General features: G+C 33.7%; 1 protein-coding gene across 1 annotated transcript; it reads left to right on the top strand.

Moving 5' to 3' along the window:
- The first annotated feature begins 3,189 nt into the window (after positions 1-3,189).
- Positions 3,190-5,800, top strand: LOC133530002 (uncharacterized). The gene is made up of 2 exons (XM_061867803.1): positions 3,190-3,356; positions 3,550-5,800. Exon 2 carries the CDS (start codon positions 3,872-3,874, stop codon positions 5,798-5,800), a length of 1,929 nt encoding a protein of 642 aa, XP_061723787.1. The 5' UTR covers positions 3,190-3,356; positions 3,550-3,871.
- The last annotated feature ends 12,664 nt before the right edge of the window (positions 5,801-18,464 follow it).

Here is an 18,464-nt window from a genome sequence, read left to right as displayed (position 1 = left end):
GGTCTTCACTCTCCAACAGGGTGGAATTTCGTAGTACACTTGCGCCACGGACAGATTAGAGCCCGGAAATCGCGCACTGGCATAAAAAAACTCCAGGTTGGATCCACAAACAGTCATCGTATTTATAAAATGTTGACCTTTACCGGCGTCTAGCAAATACTATTTATAAAAAAGGTAACATTGGACTTGACTGACCGCAGTTATTGTCACAAAAGTAGATTTAAAGCATAAATAAAGTATTCAGCCCTCAGAAAAGGTTTAAAAATGTTAAAATTATATGGCACCATTAAATAATAATATGCCAAAAACGCTTTTATTATGCTTTAATTGTACGTACAGTCAAGGTCAAAAATATATATACATCCACACATTGCCACAAAATGTAGCCACCTAAATACTATATACATGGAAGCGTGTAAAACTACAAAAATATGTTTACTAAGAATTTAACATTACTTGGTAAACAGACAAGTGTATTAATATATATCCATATGCACCTCATTAACTTGGATACAACTACAATGTCATAAATATATACCCAAATAGAAATCAAAAATATGTAAACAAACAATATGCAAAAGCTCTATTGTTATCGGCATTTGGATGTATTACCGCTCGACAAACCGCTCTGTCGTATTGCCGTTTTCTGTGATTTAAATACTAAATAGTAACATAATGCAGTTTTTCTATGCGTATAATTTTATTTATTTAAATAAAGTACAGATGACACTGTTGATTTTATTAATACAATAGCTTGTCTCATAATGCTAACAATGTCTGAAGTGTACGCTTGATTAAAGTCCTGGCGTATGCTTGGTGCCTCTAACAATTCCTCCCAGGTCCCTGCAGTGAAATGCTCATCACACACGCGTGTCTGCTGTGGGATGTAAAAATGTACATCACATAGTAAATTTACTCGCACTATATCTGGAATTATCATCAATGATGTGTTGGGGCAACCGTGAAATATACATCCGTGTATATTTTCACATGCTCTCAAAAGAATGAATCCTCCGGTTGGACCACCCTCGGCATCTTGGTTGAACATTGGGAACATTATTTGCTTTAAATATATGTATTTACTCAAACATTGAATCCTAGTTGTTTATAATGATGCTGTCACTTATTTTATCAATGGGTACTTCAGTATAAAATGACCAGTAGGTATGTCATTATTCATTATGATAATAAGCCAAGAGGTTTAATATCTTTTTGATATAGTTTAAGCTCTAACAAAAGTGTTTGTTTCCTCTATTATCAAGATATGTAATCAGCCAGACAATTGGTTCAAAGGAGATATTATAACAATGCATATACTAACTATTTCTATTTAAAGTCTTTAGCCGTGAAATATTCAATTTCAGTAATGTGACATATCGAATTCATGTTCTATTTGACTCTCAGTTTGCGTAGTTTATCACTCCTTAAAAATGTATCGCATAAATGATCATACAAAACATAGGATTGTTGCTTTATTTGACGAAGGAGTATCCGTCTCTGATATTGCTGACGAACTGGGCATCACGGTAAGAAACATTAGATATAAGTAGCAATTGCAGTTTTTCCTTGGCTATTTTTTGAAATACATTTTGAAATGTTTCAGAGAAAAACAGTTTATTTATGGAAAAATAGATGGGAAATTGAAGGCGAGGTTAAAAAGCATGTGTCGTTTGGCCGACCAAAAAAAACCTCCGCTGCCCAAGACCAACAATTATTGGAGGATGTACGATACAGACGATTCGTCAATACAAGCACATATGCTGCTTTATACAATGTGTCTGCAAATACAATACGACGCCGTCTGCATGATGCTGGTCTTCATTGCAGAGTACCTGCCAGAAAGCCACAGTTAACTGACAGGCATAAGAGATTGAGGCTTGCTTTTGCTAGACGCTATTTAAACTATGATTTTAGTGATGTTCTTTTTCTGGACGAGAAAGTGTTTACATCTGCAGCTGATGGCCGCCTCAGATTATGGCGTGTTAACCACAGCCGGTATGAAGAGGGTAACGTTCTGCCTAATCGTAGAAGTGGTCGCATTTCTGTGGGCTACTGGGGATGGATGTGTGCGAGCGGCCCGGGAGAACTTGTGGAAATAACGGGGCGGTTAAATAGCCACGGATATAAGGACATATTAGAGGAGGTACTTATTCCAACAGCACATACCTGCTTTGGAAATAGAGTTATCAAATTCGTTCAGGATAATTCATCCATTCATAACGCTAGAATAGTCCAGCAGTAGATTGATGCCCAAGAAAGGCTTCAATTGATAAAGAATATAAAGATGCCTCCAAAAAGTCCAGATATTAACCCTATCGAAAATTTGTGGGGCCTTATGGTACAAAACTGGGACTCGTCTGTAGTGAGAACGACTCAAAATTTAAAAAATCACGTCCAAGAGATATGGAATTCGTTTGTAGGCACGGAAATTTGTTCAAACATGGTAAACTCGATGCATGACCGACTGGATGCAGTCATCGCAGCCGAGGGTGGATACACTCGATATTAAGTAATTGTGAAATTGTTTTAATGCATTAAGTTATGTGATACTGATACGCAATATTTATTTAAATGGTTTGAAGATGTTTTTGTTTTTCCTCAAGTGTACTTAGCTATTTACTGTAATAGTTTTCGTTGAGCGATAATAAAAAATACAAGATATGTTCGCACATTTCTTTTAATATAGGTAACAAAAGTTAGTTTGTTACAACTAAATATAGGATTTTTCAAACAGTATGGGGTACGGTGACAGATTCCATTTCAATACTATTATTACTATTTTAAAACACGACGACGACGACGGGTAGACATTCTGTCATCTCTCACCGCAACAATGCTGTTTGAAAAGTAAATATCGATACCTCCTAAGTATACTGGTGCAAGTGACATTTTTGAGATTTTTTGTTTTTAACAGTTTTGTGATTAATATGTCTATATCTACCCACTACAAAAATTTGGTACGGATATTCCTAATAGTTTCAGAAATAAAGTGACGTATATCAACGCATCTAACACAGCTTTGCTAAATGGTACGACGTATACAGGTGTAAGGCACTTGCGTCACTTTACGCGGCACCGATATTGCGACGAGGTGGGGGAAGTCGAGTGTAACTGGCAGTTGCCTCAGTATGAACGCTAGCCGTCGCTGCGTGCGGACCGTTTAAACTGTATTATATAACGTGCCATACGTCCAATACGCAGTCTACGTACATTAGATTTTAATAAATATGTTAAGTTTGCATTACTTAAATGATATTTAATTGCTGATAAATAATAACATTGTAAAATGAAGCGGACACGCGGAAGAAATCTCGTTTCAATGGTTTTAAATGAAACAAGAGATCGTGATTCTAGCGGTAAGTATTTAAAAAAGCTTACAATATATCTGTTAACACAAATTTATATTGCAATATCCTGTACAAAACGGCTTTATAAGATTTTTGTTAGTTGTATCAGTATACGGGTACAAAATTCTTAAGTGTAAATTGTTACTGAACTGCGTATATTGATATAAGTGATGCTTATTCTGCAATATTTTTTTTATTTCAGAATCGCCGCTACCTCCAGGAGCAGAGACTTTACGTGATGAAATTGAGTTTCTAGATAAAATAGATTTAGATTCCATAGAATCGGAACCGTTTTCAGAAACTGTTCTCTTCAGTAATACTTCACTGCAGCAAAGTTGTGGTTCGCCAAATTCTGTGGAGCATCAAATAATTTCTGTCGTTCAAATAAGTTAAATACAAGGCAAGTTTTAAAGACCACGCGAAAAACATGTCAGCAAAAAGGAAACTCGCAAGAATTTGAAGACTGGGATGAAAGTTCAATTTTGCCTATTGATTATACAAACTCACCAATATCAGACCTAAATATGACTCAAGAATCAATACAATGCTTGACCCCGATGCCATTAAATTTAAGAGATTTTTCTCCAACAGGCTCCGATACATGTTTGGACTTTGGAAATGATAATTCGCCCTTCCCTAGTGATTACACTGGCTCACCATTAAGCACACCAGGTAATCGTAAACGAAAATCTCAAAAGAAAAAAGACTTAGGTAACTTGCGAGAAACTTATCAAGATATGTGGATTGACGAAAAACGGAAGTACAATGTTAATCGCGGCTTAAAATATACGAGTAGAAATGGTAAAATTAAATTAGAAAAACAAATCAAACCACCCTGCCCCCCGACGTGTAAAAAGAAGTGCACGGTTCATCTAACCCAATCGGAACGGGAAAAAATATTTAATATGTTTTGGAAGATAGGCAATCATACAAGACAATGGGACTTTATCGCTAAATATGCAAAACGAGAAAAGGTAAATAGAACAACTAAATCTGACTCCATGAGAACTTGCACTGTTAAATATTTTTTTCCAAAAAAGAACGAAGATACTGGTGATATTGCTGCCATACCCGTGTGCAAGTTAATGTTCCTAAATACACTGGCTATTAGCTATAACTTCCTAAAAACTGCCTTGGATAAGTTTTATCAAGGAAATGGTTCTATCGAACCCGATCGTAGAGGCAAGCATAATAATCACCCGAAAACTATACAGCCAGATGTTATTAAGAGTGTTTGCGATCATGTAAACTCTTTAGCTCCCGTCGAAAGTCATTTAGTCAGAAAACGATCAGATAAACTGTACCTTGACGGCAGTTTAACTTATAGTAAACTGTTCAATTTGTATATAGAGTGGTTTGACTACACCAAGTATGAAGAAAAAGCTTTAAACGTCAGGCAGTACCGTGATATCGTGAACAAAAATTTCAAATTATCGTTTCACATACCAAAAAAAGATAAGTGTGATACTTGCCACATTTATGAGAACCTTGAAGAACCGTCTGTAAAAGAACAATCAGAGCAAGCGTTGCATTTAGATGAAAAGGATAGGGCAAGAGATTTAAAGAAAAGCGACAAAGAGACAGCTACACAAAATAAAGAAATACTTACCGTTGTATTTGATCTGCAGAAAACCTTAAGTACTCCGCACGGTAACATAAGCGTATTTTACTACAAGAGAAAACTTAATGTTTTTAATTTCTCAACCTTTGACATGGGTTCACTTGAAGGCCGGTGTTACTGTTGGAATGAACAAATAGCTAAAAGAGGTGCTAACGAAATTGCTAGCAATGTTCTGCATTTAATTCAATCTAAAATCCCAGATAATATAAAAGAATTCAGGTTCTGGTCTGACAACTGCGGAGGGCAAAACCGCAACCGAATTGTTTTTCTCATGTACATGTACGCATGCTGGAAATATAATATTTCAATAGTACATCGCTTTATGGTAGTTGGGCATACCCAAAATGAAGGTGACAGCATGCATGCTTTGATTGAAAGGAAAACAAAAAACATTAATATATACACGCCTGAGCAATGGTACATGGCTATGCGTATGGCGAAAACAGAGAAACCGTACGAAGTTATAGAAGTGTCCCAAGACTCGATATTTGATTTCAAGGCTTGTCTGAAGCTATTCAGTAATTGGAAAAAAGGGACAAACAAGCAAACCGTTATGTGGAGCCAAATGTGTGAAATATTTATATCACACGAGGAGCCTTTCAAGATAAACTACAAATACACATTTGAACAGGAATACGAATCCATTGAATGTGCTTCCATTAAACAGACAAGGAGCCGATTAAGTGAGCTTGAAGTTGGGCTGAATAATATTACTGTAGCTTACCAGGCACCATTGCCAATTGATAAACAAAAATTGAAAGATCTTAATGATCTTTGTAAGACTGGTACAATACCTGCTAAATACCACGAATTTTATCACAAATTAGTGTAAGTTATAACACTATCCCATGAAAAAAAAATGTGATAAAGTACTGTATTTTCTATTGGGATTGAGTAAAACGGTGTTAAATCTTGTTTTATTAAATATGCAATGTTATCAATGTTTCTTTGTAGAAGGAGTTTATTTTGTTACTGCTTTTTTGCTGATTTTATATAAGATTGAGATATAAGATCTTTAATTATAATTATCGGTCGAAGTGATTTTAGTTGTGCCATGTTATTATTTAAAATAAATGACTGATTTGTCTGCCTACATATTTAAGTTAAAAAACTAAACTTTATGTTTGTTTAATTAAATAAGAAATATTAGCAATATTTAAATAGAGGAAGTGTTTTTAAAGAGACATTTAATGTTTTATTACTATATATTGTTTCAAAAAAGATTCAAGTGATCTCAGTTGTATTATGTTAATATTAAGTTCAATTACGTAGTTAAACAAATAAGGGACCAAAGTTAAATGTAACTTATTGCGATCCTAGATCATACTTTTGTAATAGTATAGTAAGAATATGTTATTACAAAGCTCGCCTTAAAATGTGATGATTATATGTTTTTTATTTGCTTAAGTAACAATAGAGGTAAGAATCTTGACACAAGACTGATCGAGTGATCAAAAAGGCTGAAATTACTATTAAACTACCTTTGTAATCTTTTTTTATAATAAAAAATTTAATTAGATATACACGTGCATTTTTTTATATATTTTTTTCTATTTTATATATGGTACTGTTAAAACATTACTAGCGGTATAGTGATACAAGTGAAATATTAATTTTAGCGTATATTGATGCAAGTGCAAACAAAGTTCATAAATCGATATATTAAAGTAAATAAGAAGTAAAAGAACATCTACTTTATTTTTCATTGCAAACTAAAACAATATTTTTTGATCGAACTATTTAGATACAGTATCAAAATATCGTTAAATCATCAATCCACATACTACGACGTATACTGTCACAAGTGGTAACTAGCTCAGTATACCACACAACTACAACATGTAAAATACGCGTATACTAGTGTATTTGCAATTTTCTCAAAAACTATTAGTAATTTCTAAATTCCATGAATACAGATAAAATCTAAATATATTTTTTGGAACCAATCCAAAATTTTGAAAAATTATATTTAAAAATCACAAAGTTACAGATGTTGCAACCTTTGAACGGCTCTCCTGTAAAATTATGATTCTGCACTTGTACCAGTATACGTAGGAGGTATCGATATATAAAGGTAATTTGGACAGTCAGCGTCAGATACTTTGTAGCAGTCAATATCACCAAATACTTGGAAAAAAAACGTCAAATAAAAATAAAATAAAATAAACGTCAATCATAACGTCATGCTTCAAAATCTTCAAATGAATGAAGTAAAACGATATCGTAGACAACAGTAAAAATGATTATTGATTCTCTTTATTCGCTATGTTTGAATAGAATTATAAATAATCTAAAGGATAAGACCCAGGTGATTTCTTGGAAAATGTTAAAAAAAGAGGTTTTTGAGCTCCCTCTACCTACTTCGATATTATGTAATATTTTGTTAGAAGTGCTCCTACAATCACCAGTGTGGGTCAATCTTGACGAGGAAGAAATTTCATTTTTAGGGGCATGCCTGGACTGCGGCCACATTGTTTCTTTTGATGGCAACGACGGTGATTATGACGACGTAATAAAAGTCATCTATCTATTTTGTGAACTATGTGCCGGTCCCTGCTTCATACAATGTCCGCATTCGCCATACCATTGTAGTTGCGTGGAAGAAAATGCAAGAGAGCTTTCACCGATAGAATGATTTGATTGTTTTATTTCCTTTCATTTAGCTTAAGCAAGGTGTACCTAACTCAATGACTTTATAGCCTGAAAACATGTCTCACTCAAGAAGGATATATGCCAATATGACATTAAATACTTACGAAATTAAGTCTTTTTTGGTTTAACGTCAACTTGATATAGATACCGTCCGCGTCATATACTTGGCAGCATAATGCCAGCATTCAAAGTAGTCAAATAGTTCGGTACACCATATAAATTCAATGGTGTATCGAATTATTTGACTACGTTTAATTTAATCCCATTTTTACCCCTTGGGTACAGAACCCTAAAAACGTTTCAACATAAACCCATTGACACATTTCAAGGCTTTTTTCAGTTAAAATACTCGCTTTTTCTCAAATTTTATTTATACCCATTGATTTGGGTAAAAAAGGTAAATACCGGGTATATAAGGTAAATTCCCGATATTTTTCCTCCCAATTTACCCGCCGCCCATCTCTAGGCGGGACTATAAGAATTTTTTTTTTTTTTAATTTTATTTATAAGAATTGTCTTATTGTTAGCAGCGTCACTGCTTAATACTAATAAAAAAAATAAAACATCAATATATATATTTAAAATAATTTGATTTGTTCTCTCGTTGTGTATAAAATCTGTTAAACACGTAATCCAATAATGACGTGACAGGTCAAAATATGAGAAACATATACAATGACAAGTCTGCACTGTTTTCGTGAATTGTCAAAGCAGTATATTCAAATTTAGTTCGTGTGATAAGACCGTAAAGTTGATTTTCGCACGTTTATATTTTGTATACATATTTCTCTAGTAGTTAACGAATCTATATTTAATGACATAAATATAAGTACAATATATTGCATCATTTGCAAGATACTGATTATGTAATTTTCATGTGATACAAGTTTTTGAACTTGCCTTATATACATATTTATGTGGCGATTAAAGTTTGCATATTTATTAGTATTTGAATGAGTACATATCTTTTGAACTTTTTATGATTACCTATTTTTTTTCACATAACTTGCATATATATCTTTGACCTTGACTGTACAGCGGCCAGTAAAGCCGAATTTTACGTTTACAAGTCTCAAATAGAAGTACTAGCTGACCAATTTTATACGTATAAAGCTAAAATGAAAAAATAGTAAATACTCACGCGAGCAAAGCGCTGATGCATGGAGGTTGTCCGTCTTGAATATTTACTAGTATCTACCTTTACGGTCTACATACATACCTACTTATATTAATTTTCACGAGATGCATCGATGGGTATGCCACCAACGCTTGAGAAGTAAGGAACATCATTAAAGAGAAAGGGGACGGCCGCTTCTCCATACACACGTAGTCCACATTTTCCTCTCTAGATATTGACATTATGGAAAATATTTTTACATAATTTGATGTACAGTCAGCTGCAGAGTGAGGAGACCTCCCTGCATAGAAATATAGAAATTTAGTTTGCAGGGGCGGGGGGGACGGTGGGTCATTTCTCTCTGCAGCTGACTGTACATTAACAAACGTAGAGGCACACGAGATTATTTAACTTGATAAAAGAAAATCTGCCTGTTTACATACAATCCTATAAGTGTGATTTCGAAATTGCCCCGATCAATGCCGTCAAGTCTACTTTTCCAGATGTTAAATTATCTGGATGTTATCAACACTTCAACAAAGCCGTCTGGCAGAAGGCAAAAAAAATTAAAATAGCAAAGATCCGAAGACCTACAAGTGATGATAGGAGTGCAAGAAATATTGTAAGAATTTGCTCTAATTTTGTTTTACTTCCACCCACTTCTATGTCACAAGCATGGTTTGCCATACAAAATGCTGCACCGACTACAACGAAAATGAAGTTTTCATCTCTCCTGTTCGGAAAGTGTGATTTTCATGGAAAATAGCTTTTTCACGTCAGCAGCTGGAACAAGGGTAATTTGCTGCTTAAAAACAGTGAGACAAAATAACATTCAAGTGACCTTCATATTCGAATGTCATTTCAACGTGCGGGGCCTAATACAAGTTCGAAGTATTTGGATTATATTGTCTTTGTTCCTTTCACGTCATTTCAAAAAGAAAGAGACAAAAAAGTGCATACGTAATTCAACGATATATTGACGGTTTATAATAGACCCCCGAAATAAGTCAGACCGCATCGGTCCAAAACACCCTACGAGTCTTCATTCGTAATAATTTATTAATGAAATAAAAGTTTAAAATTTAATAAAAATACCATATTTTACGTATTTTATTATTCAAATTTACGCAATTGTTACGCAGTAAATAATTCTACTTAACGACTTTTAACGATCTCTACTATAGTTGACAAATAGTAGTATCCGCAATTCGGACCGTATCTTACAAACTTTTTTTTAACAAAAAAAGTTGACGATTGAAGTATCAATAATTGATGTTCGTTAATTCATTATTTTCGTATCATTTTATTGAAATTTCTTTCGTTTTGTTTTATTGCGGTAATTAATTAATATAGTTAATTGTTATATAATTAAGTTAATTGTTAGAATACCTTCAGAAAACATGAGTGAAATAGTGATGAAGACGGATTACATTTTTTCAGGTTGTATTTTTTGATGGCTGACTGACGTGAAAATTTTTGTGTACTACACGAGATCAAAGTTATTTACATCTCGTGCGCTTTTGAGTCCCTTACTACGCTCAAGATTCTAAATTAGATTTCAGTTTGTAGTACGTAGAGAATTTACAAAGTTGGTAGAAAAGTACGAAGCTCTGAGACCAGAAAACACTAACACGGACCGATATTTTTTAAATTACCAACCGATATTTTTTAAAACAAGTAATTGGAAAAAACAAGTTTGCGAATATGCCACGAGAAATTGCTTTATTCCTGAATTTGCTGAATGCAGAATTGTACACAGGACACTGTTTTCGCCGGACTTCCGCCACCCTACTCGCCGATTCTGGAGCTAGCATATCAACCCTGAAACGGCATGGTGGTTGTAAGTCGAGTACCGTCGCCGAGGGATACGTGGACGGCTCCGTCGAAAATAAATCTAAAATAGCGTCAAAAATAACCGAATCAATAAATATCGAAAGATGTGTATCTCCCCAACCTGGTACGTCCAAAGATCCGGATCCAGTCCCTCATTTTTCGAGACAAAATAGTCAGTTTGACGAGCAAAATGTGCCTGCATCTCTCAACATACACGAGACTCAGGTGTCTCAGAAAATTTCTAATATAAATATGCCTGGCAAAACTATTAATTTGTCTATTTCGAATTGTTCAAATTTCTCTGTACATTTAACTAATTTCATTTCATTGTTGTTATGTCGATTACCTATAGCTGTATGTATCTGTTAATAATTTGTTCTAAAGAAATATATCACACACACTTCACAGATGTATAATAAAATTAACAAAGTTCTCAACATCTATCCAATGCAACGGATAAATTGTAAAAGGAAAATCACAGAATGGTTACTGACACTTACCTATGATGAGACTGAATCGCTTCATAAGCCTTAAATGCTAAACATGCATGCACACGCAAACCCACATACACACATACACAGTACACACACACACACACACACACACACACACACACACACACACACACACACACACACACACACACACACAAACTTACAGGTTTAGCCTAGTCTTAAAGTTAATACAATAGAATTAGGATTAAGTAAGTAAATAAATTAGGTTTTATTGTAATTATACTTATGATTGTAAATTATAATTTGAATATTGATTGTAATTACATGTTATACTTAGTATAATAAATTTAGTTAAAATTGAATTGAAATGAAATGTATCATAATTAAGTATATTTTTCTTTGAATAGTTACAACAAATTTCATAAAATGGTTTTGTAATAATATTTATATAAATAAGCTATATATAGTTAGCTAGATATAGTTAAACTAGCAAAATGTACCTTATAAAATAATAAGTCAACTGAGATAAACCCGAAAAACTCCGTCAGGAAGGAGCTGTACCTCCTAACACAAGTATTGCTATACTTACCAGGAGGTATCCATTACCAATATTGTTTAAATTCTAATAGATACCAAATAAACTATTTTGATTTTGATTTTTTTTTTTGATATCAATAATAAACCTACATTTTTTGTTTGAATTTGCTCATAGTCTAAATGAAAAGTAGATCGTTTAACTCGGGTAAAAGTAACCATCTCACCCGAGATATGGTTCACTTTCCACCCTTGGTTAACAATCTACTATTTTTAAATACTTTAAGGATACATGGTATAACAGCAACCACAGTTTGATACGTTGTGCAGGAGACACTCATCGCACTACAAACAGTTGTGAGGGTTACCACAGTCGAATTCAAGATTACCTCTAAATCCAAACTGGTACTTGGTGTTTAACACACTTATAAAAGAAATGCAACATTACGACAGGAAAATCGAACGGTATATGTTGTTCGTGCCTTTTAAAAAGAACAGGCGTATAAGAGATATCCTTTTTGATAAAAAATACTTATATTTATTGAAAAAGCTGGAAAGAAAAACCACCTATAAATTTCCTCAGAAAAATATTTTTTATAAAATTGAAACTAGGTTTTAAGAAGTGAACAAGATATGTAAGTGTGTTTAATTTGTTACCCCCTTATTCTTAAACGTATGAGGGTGGATTGAAAAATTCGCGGCTCGGCCAATTAAAAAAAAAACTTTTTTCTTTTTTCTGCCGCCATTTTGAACTGTCATTATTCAACTATTTTCCCGCGAAATTTCAATTGGCGTCTATATTTAAAAGCAATTTTACGGCATATTTAAAGTTACGTGTCGGTAGATATCGTGAAAATGGAGAAATTAGAGCAGCGTGCTGTGATAAAATAATGCATTAAGTTATGTGATACTGATACGCAATATTTATTTAAATGGTTTGAAGATGTTTTTGTTTTTCCTCAAGTGTACTTAGCTATTTACTGTAATAGTTTTCGTTGAGCGATAATAAAAAATACAAGATATGTTCGCACATTTCTTTTAATATAGGTAACAAAAGTTAGTTTGTTACAACTAAATATAGGATTTTTCAAACAGTATGGGGTACGGTGACAGATTCCATTTCAATACTATTATTACTATTTTAAAACACGACGACGACGACGGGTAGACATTCTGTCATCTCTCACCGCAACAATGCTGTTTGAAAAGTAAATATATAAAGGTAATTTGGACAGTCAGCGTCAGATACTTTGTAGCAGTCAATATCACCAAATACTTGGAAAAAAAACGTCAAATAAAAATAAAATAAAATAAACGTCAATCATAACGTCATGCTTCAAAATCTTCAAATGAATGAAGTAAAACGATATCGTAGACAACAGTAAAAATGATTATTGATTCTCTTTATTCGCTATGTTTGAATAGAATTATAAATAATCTAAAGGATAAGACCCAGGTGATTTCTTGGAAAATGTTAAAAAAAGAGGTTTTTGAGCTCCCTCTACCTACTTCGATATTATGTAATATTTTGTTAGAAGTGCTCCTACAATCACCAGTGTGGGTCAATCTTGACGAGGAAGAAATTTCATTTTTAGGGGCATGCCTGGACTGCGGCCACATTGTTTCTTTTGATGGCAACGACGGTGATTATGACGACGTAATAAAAGTCATCTATCTATTTTGTGAACTATGTGCCGGTCCCTGCTTCATACAATGTCCGCATTCGCCATACCATTGTAGTTGCGTGGAAGAAAATGCAAGAGAGCTTTCACCGATAGAATGATTTGATTGTTTTATTTCCTTTCATTTAGCTTAAGCAAGGTGTACCTAACTCAATGACTTTATAGCCTGAAAACATGTCTCACTCAAGAAGGATATATGCCAATATGACATTAAATACTTACGAAATTAAGTCTTTTTTGGTTTAACGTCAACTTGATATAGATACCGTCCGCGTCATATACTTGGCAGCATAATGCCAGCATTCAAAGTAGTCAAATAGTTCGGTACACCATATAAATTCAATGGTGTATCGAATTATTTGACTACGTTTAATTTAATCCCATTTTTACCCCTTGGGTACAGAACCCTAAAAACGTTTCAACATAAACCCATTGACACATTTCAAGGCTTTTTTCAGTTAAAATACTCGCTTTTTTCTCAAATTTTATTTATACCCATTGATTTGGGTAAAAAAGGTAAATACCGGGTATATAAGGTAAATTCCCGATATTTTTCCTCCCAATTTACCCGCCGCCCATCTCTAGGCGGGACTATAAGAATTTTTTTTTTTTTTAATTTTATTTATAAGAATTGTCTTATTGTTAGCAGCGTCACTGCTTAATACTAATAAAAAAAATAAAACATCAATATATATATTTAAAATAATTTGATTTGTTCTCTCGTTGTGTATAAAATCTGTTAAACACGTAATCCAATAATGACGTGACAGGTCAAAATATGAGAAACATATACAATGACAAGTCTGCACTGTTTTCGTGAATTGTCAAAGCAGTATATTCAAATTTAGTTCGTGTGATAAGACCGTAAAGTTGATTTTCGCACGTTTATATTTTGTATACATATTTCTCTAGTAGTTAACGAATCTATATTTAATGACATAAATATAAGTACAATATATTGCATCATTTGCAAGATACTGATTATGTAATTTTCATGTGATACAAGTTTTTGAACTTGCCTTATATACATATTTATGTGGCGATTAAAGTTTGCATATTTATTAGTATTTGAATGAGTACATATCTTTTGAACTTTTTATGATTACCTATTTTTTTTCACATAACTTGCATATATATCTTTGACCTTGACTGTACAGCGGCCAGTAAAGCCGAATTTTACGTTTACAAGTCTCAAATAGAAGTACTAGCTGACCAATTTTATACGTATAAAGCTAAAATGAAAAAATAGTAAATACTCACGCGAGCAAAGCGCTGATGCATGGAGGTTGTCCGTCTTGAATATTTACTAGTATCTACCTTTACGGTCTACATACATACCTACTTATATTAATTTTCACGAGATGCATCGATGGGTATGCCACCAACGCTTGAGAAGTAAGGAACATCATTAAAGAGAAAGGGGACGGCCGCTTCTCCATACACACGTAGTCCACATTTTCCTCTCTAGATATTGACATTATGGAAAATATTTTTACATAATTTGATGTACAGTCAGCTGCAGAGTGAGGAGACCTCCCTGCATAGAAATATAGAAATTTAGTTTGCAGGGGCGGGGGGGACGGTGGGTCATTTCTCTCTGCAGCTGACTGTACATTAACAAACGTAGAGGCACACGAGATTATTTAACTTGATAAAAGAAAATCTGCCTGTTTACATACAATCCTATAAGTGTGATTTCGAAATTGCCCCGATCAATGCCGTCAAGTCTACTTTTCCAGATGTTAAATTATCTGGATGTTATCAACACTTCAACAAAGCCGTCTGGCAGAAGGCAAAAAAAATTAAAATAGCAAAGATCCGAAGACCTACAAGTGATGATAGGAGTGCAAGAAATATTGTAAGAATTTGCTCTAATTTTGTTTTACTTCCACCCACTTCTATGTCACAAGCATGGTTTGCCATACAAAATGCTGCACCGACTACAACGAAAATGAAGTTTTCATCTCTCCTGTTCGGAAAGTGTGATTTTCATGGAAAATAGCTTTTTCACGTCAGCAGCTGGAACAAGGGTAATTTGCTGCTTAAAAACAGTGAGACAAAATAACATTCAAGTGACCTTCATATTCGAATGTCATTTCAACGTGCGGGGCCTAATACAAGTTCGAAGTATTTGGATTATATTGTCTTTGTTCCTTTCACGTCATTTCAAAAAGAAAGAGACAAAAAAGTGCATACGTAATTCAACGATATATTGACGGTTTATAATAGACCCCCGAAATAAGTCAGACCGCATCGGTCCAAAACACCCTACGAGTCTTCATTCGTAATAATTTATTAATGAAATAAAAGTTTAAAATTTAATAAAAATACCATATTTTACGTATTTTATTATTCAAATTTACGCAATTGTTACGCAGTAAATAATTCTACTTAACGACTTTTAACGATCTCTACTATAGTTGACAAATAGTAGTATCCGCAATTCGGACCGTATCTTACAAACTTTTTTTTAACAAAAAAAGTTGACGATTGAAGTATCAATAATTGATGTTCGTTAATTCATTATTTTCGTATCATTTTATTGAAATTTCTTTCGTTTTGTTTTATTGCGGTAATTAATTAATATAGTTAATTGTTATATAATTAAGTTAATTGTTAGAATACCTTCAGAAAACATGAGTGAAATAGTGATGAAGACGGATTACATTTTTTCAGGTTGTATTTTTTGATGGCTGACTGACGTGAAAATTTTTGTGTACTACACGAGATCAAAGTTATTTACATCTCGTGCGCTTTTGAGTCCCTTACTACGCTCAAGATTCTAAATTAGATTTCAGTTTGTAGTACGTAGAGAATTTACAAAGTTGGTAGAAAAGTACGAAGCTCTGAGACCAGAAAACACTAACACGGACCGATATTTTTTAAATTACCAACCGATATTTTTTAAAACAAGTAATTGGAAAAAACAAGTTTGCGAATATGCCACGAGAAATTGCTTTATTCCTGAATTTGCTGAATGCAGAATTGTACACAGGACACTGTTTTCGCCGGACTTCCGCCACCCTACTCGCCGATTCTGGAGCTAGCATATCAACCCTGAAACGGCATGGTGGTTGTAAGTCGAGTACCGTCGCCGAGGGATACGTGGACGGCTCCGTCGAAAATAAATCTAAAATAGCGTCAAAAATAACCGAATCAATAAATATCGAAAGATGTGTATCTCCCCAACCTGGTACGTCCAAAGATCCGGATCCAGTCCCTCATTTTTCGAGACAAAATAGTCAGTTTGACGAGCAAAATGTGCCTGCATCTCTCAACATACACGAGACTCAGGTGTCTCAGAAAATTTCTAATATAAATATGCCTGGCAAAACTATTAATTTGTCTATTTCGAATTGTTCAAATTTCTCTGTACATTTAACTAATTTCATTTCATTGTTGTTATGTCGATTACCTATAGCTGTATGTATCTGTTAATAATTTGTTCTAAAGAAATATATCACACACACTTCACAGATGTATAATAAAATTAACAAAGTTCTCAACATCTATCCAATGCAACGGATAAATTGTAAAAGGAAAATCACAGAATGGTTACTGACACTTACCTATGATGAGACTGAATCGCTTCATAAGCCTTAAATGCTAAACATGCATGCACACGCAAACCCACATACACACATACACAGTACACACACACACACACACACACACACACACACACACACACACACACACACACACACACACACACACAAACTTACAGGTTTAGCCTAGTCTTAAAGTTAATACAATAGAATTAGGATTAAGTAAGTAAATAAATTAGGTTTTATTGTAATTATACTTATGATTGTAAATTATAATTTGAATATTGATTGTAATTACATGTTATACTTAGTATAATAAATTTAGTTAAAATTGAATTGAAATGAAATGTATCATAATTAAGTATATTTTTCTTTGAATAGTTACAACAAATTTCATAAAATGGTTTTGTAATAATATTTATATAAATAAGCTATATATAGTTAGCTAGATATAGTTAAACTAGCAAAATGTACCTTATAAAATAATAAGTCAACTGAGATAAACCCGAAAAACTCCGTCAGGAAGGAGCTGTACCTCCTAACACAAGTATTGCTATACTTACCAGGAGGTATCCATTACCAATATTGTTTAAATTCTAATAGATACCAAATAAACTATTTTGATTTTGATTTTTTTTTTTGATATCAATAATAAACCTACATTTTTTGTTTGAATTTGCTCATAGTCTAAATGAAAAGTAGATCGTTTAACTCGGGTAAAAGTAACCATCTCACCCGAGATATGGTTCACTTTCCACCCTTGGTTAACAATCTACTATTTTTAAATACTTTAAGGATACATGGTATAACAGCAACCACAGTTTGATACGTTGTGCAGGAGACACTCATCGCACTACAAACAGTTGTGAGGGTTACCACAGTCGAATTCAAGATTACCTCTAAATCCAAACTGGTACTTGGTGTTTAACACACTTATAAAAGAAATGCAACATTACGACAGGAAAATCGAACGGTATATGTTGTTCGTGCCTTTTAAAAAGAACAGGCGTATAAGAGATATCCTTTTTGATAAAAAATACTTATATTTATTGAAAAAGCTGGAAAGAAAAACCACCTATAAATTTCCTCAGAAAAATATTTTTTATAAAATTGAAACTAGGTTTTAAGAAGTGAACAAGATATGTAAGTGTGTTTAATTTGTTACCCCCTTATTCATAAACGTATGAGGGTGGATTGAAAAATTCGCGGCCTGGCCAATTAAAAAAAAAACTTTTTTCTTTTTTCTGCCGCCATTTTGAACTGTCATTATTCAACTATTTTCCCGCGAAATTTCAATTGGCGTCTATATTTAAAAGCAATTTTACGGCATATTTAAAGTTACGTGTCGGTAGATATCGTGAAAATGGAGAAATTAGAGCAGCGTGCTGTGATAAAATACCTGCATAAAAAAGGATTGACACCGAAGCAAATTTATTATGATATGTAAAGTACATTAGGGCAATCCTGTCCATCATATACGATGGTGAAAAAATGGGCAGCTGAATTCAAGCGTGGACGAGATAGTATCGCAGATGACCCTCAACGAATTAGGTTTTTCCAAGGTGTCGGCGAGATGGGTCCCGAGGCTTCTTCCAGTGGAACAAAAAATCGCTCGCCGTACTATGTCTTAACCTGTATGAAGCCGATACTCAAGACTTTTTGGACAGATTTGTAA

This window comes from Cydia pomonella, chromosome 1 (genome assembly GCF_033807575.1).
Source record: "Cydia pomonella isolate Wapato2018A chromosome 1, ilCydPomo1, whole genome shotgun sequence".
NCBI classification, from domain to species: domain Eukaryota; kingdom Metazoa; phylum Arthropoda; class Insecta; order Lepidoptera; family Tortricidae; genus Cydia; species Cydia pomonella.
This window is presented reverse-complemented; position numbering and strand designations above follow the sequence as displayed.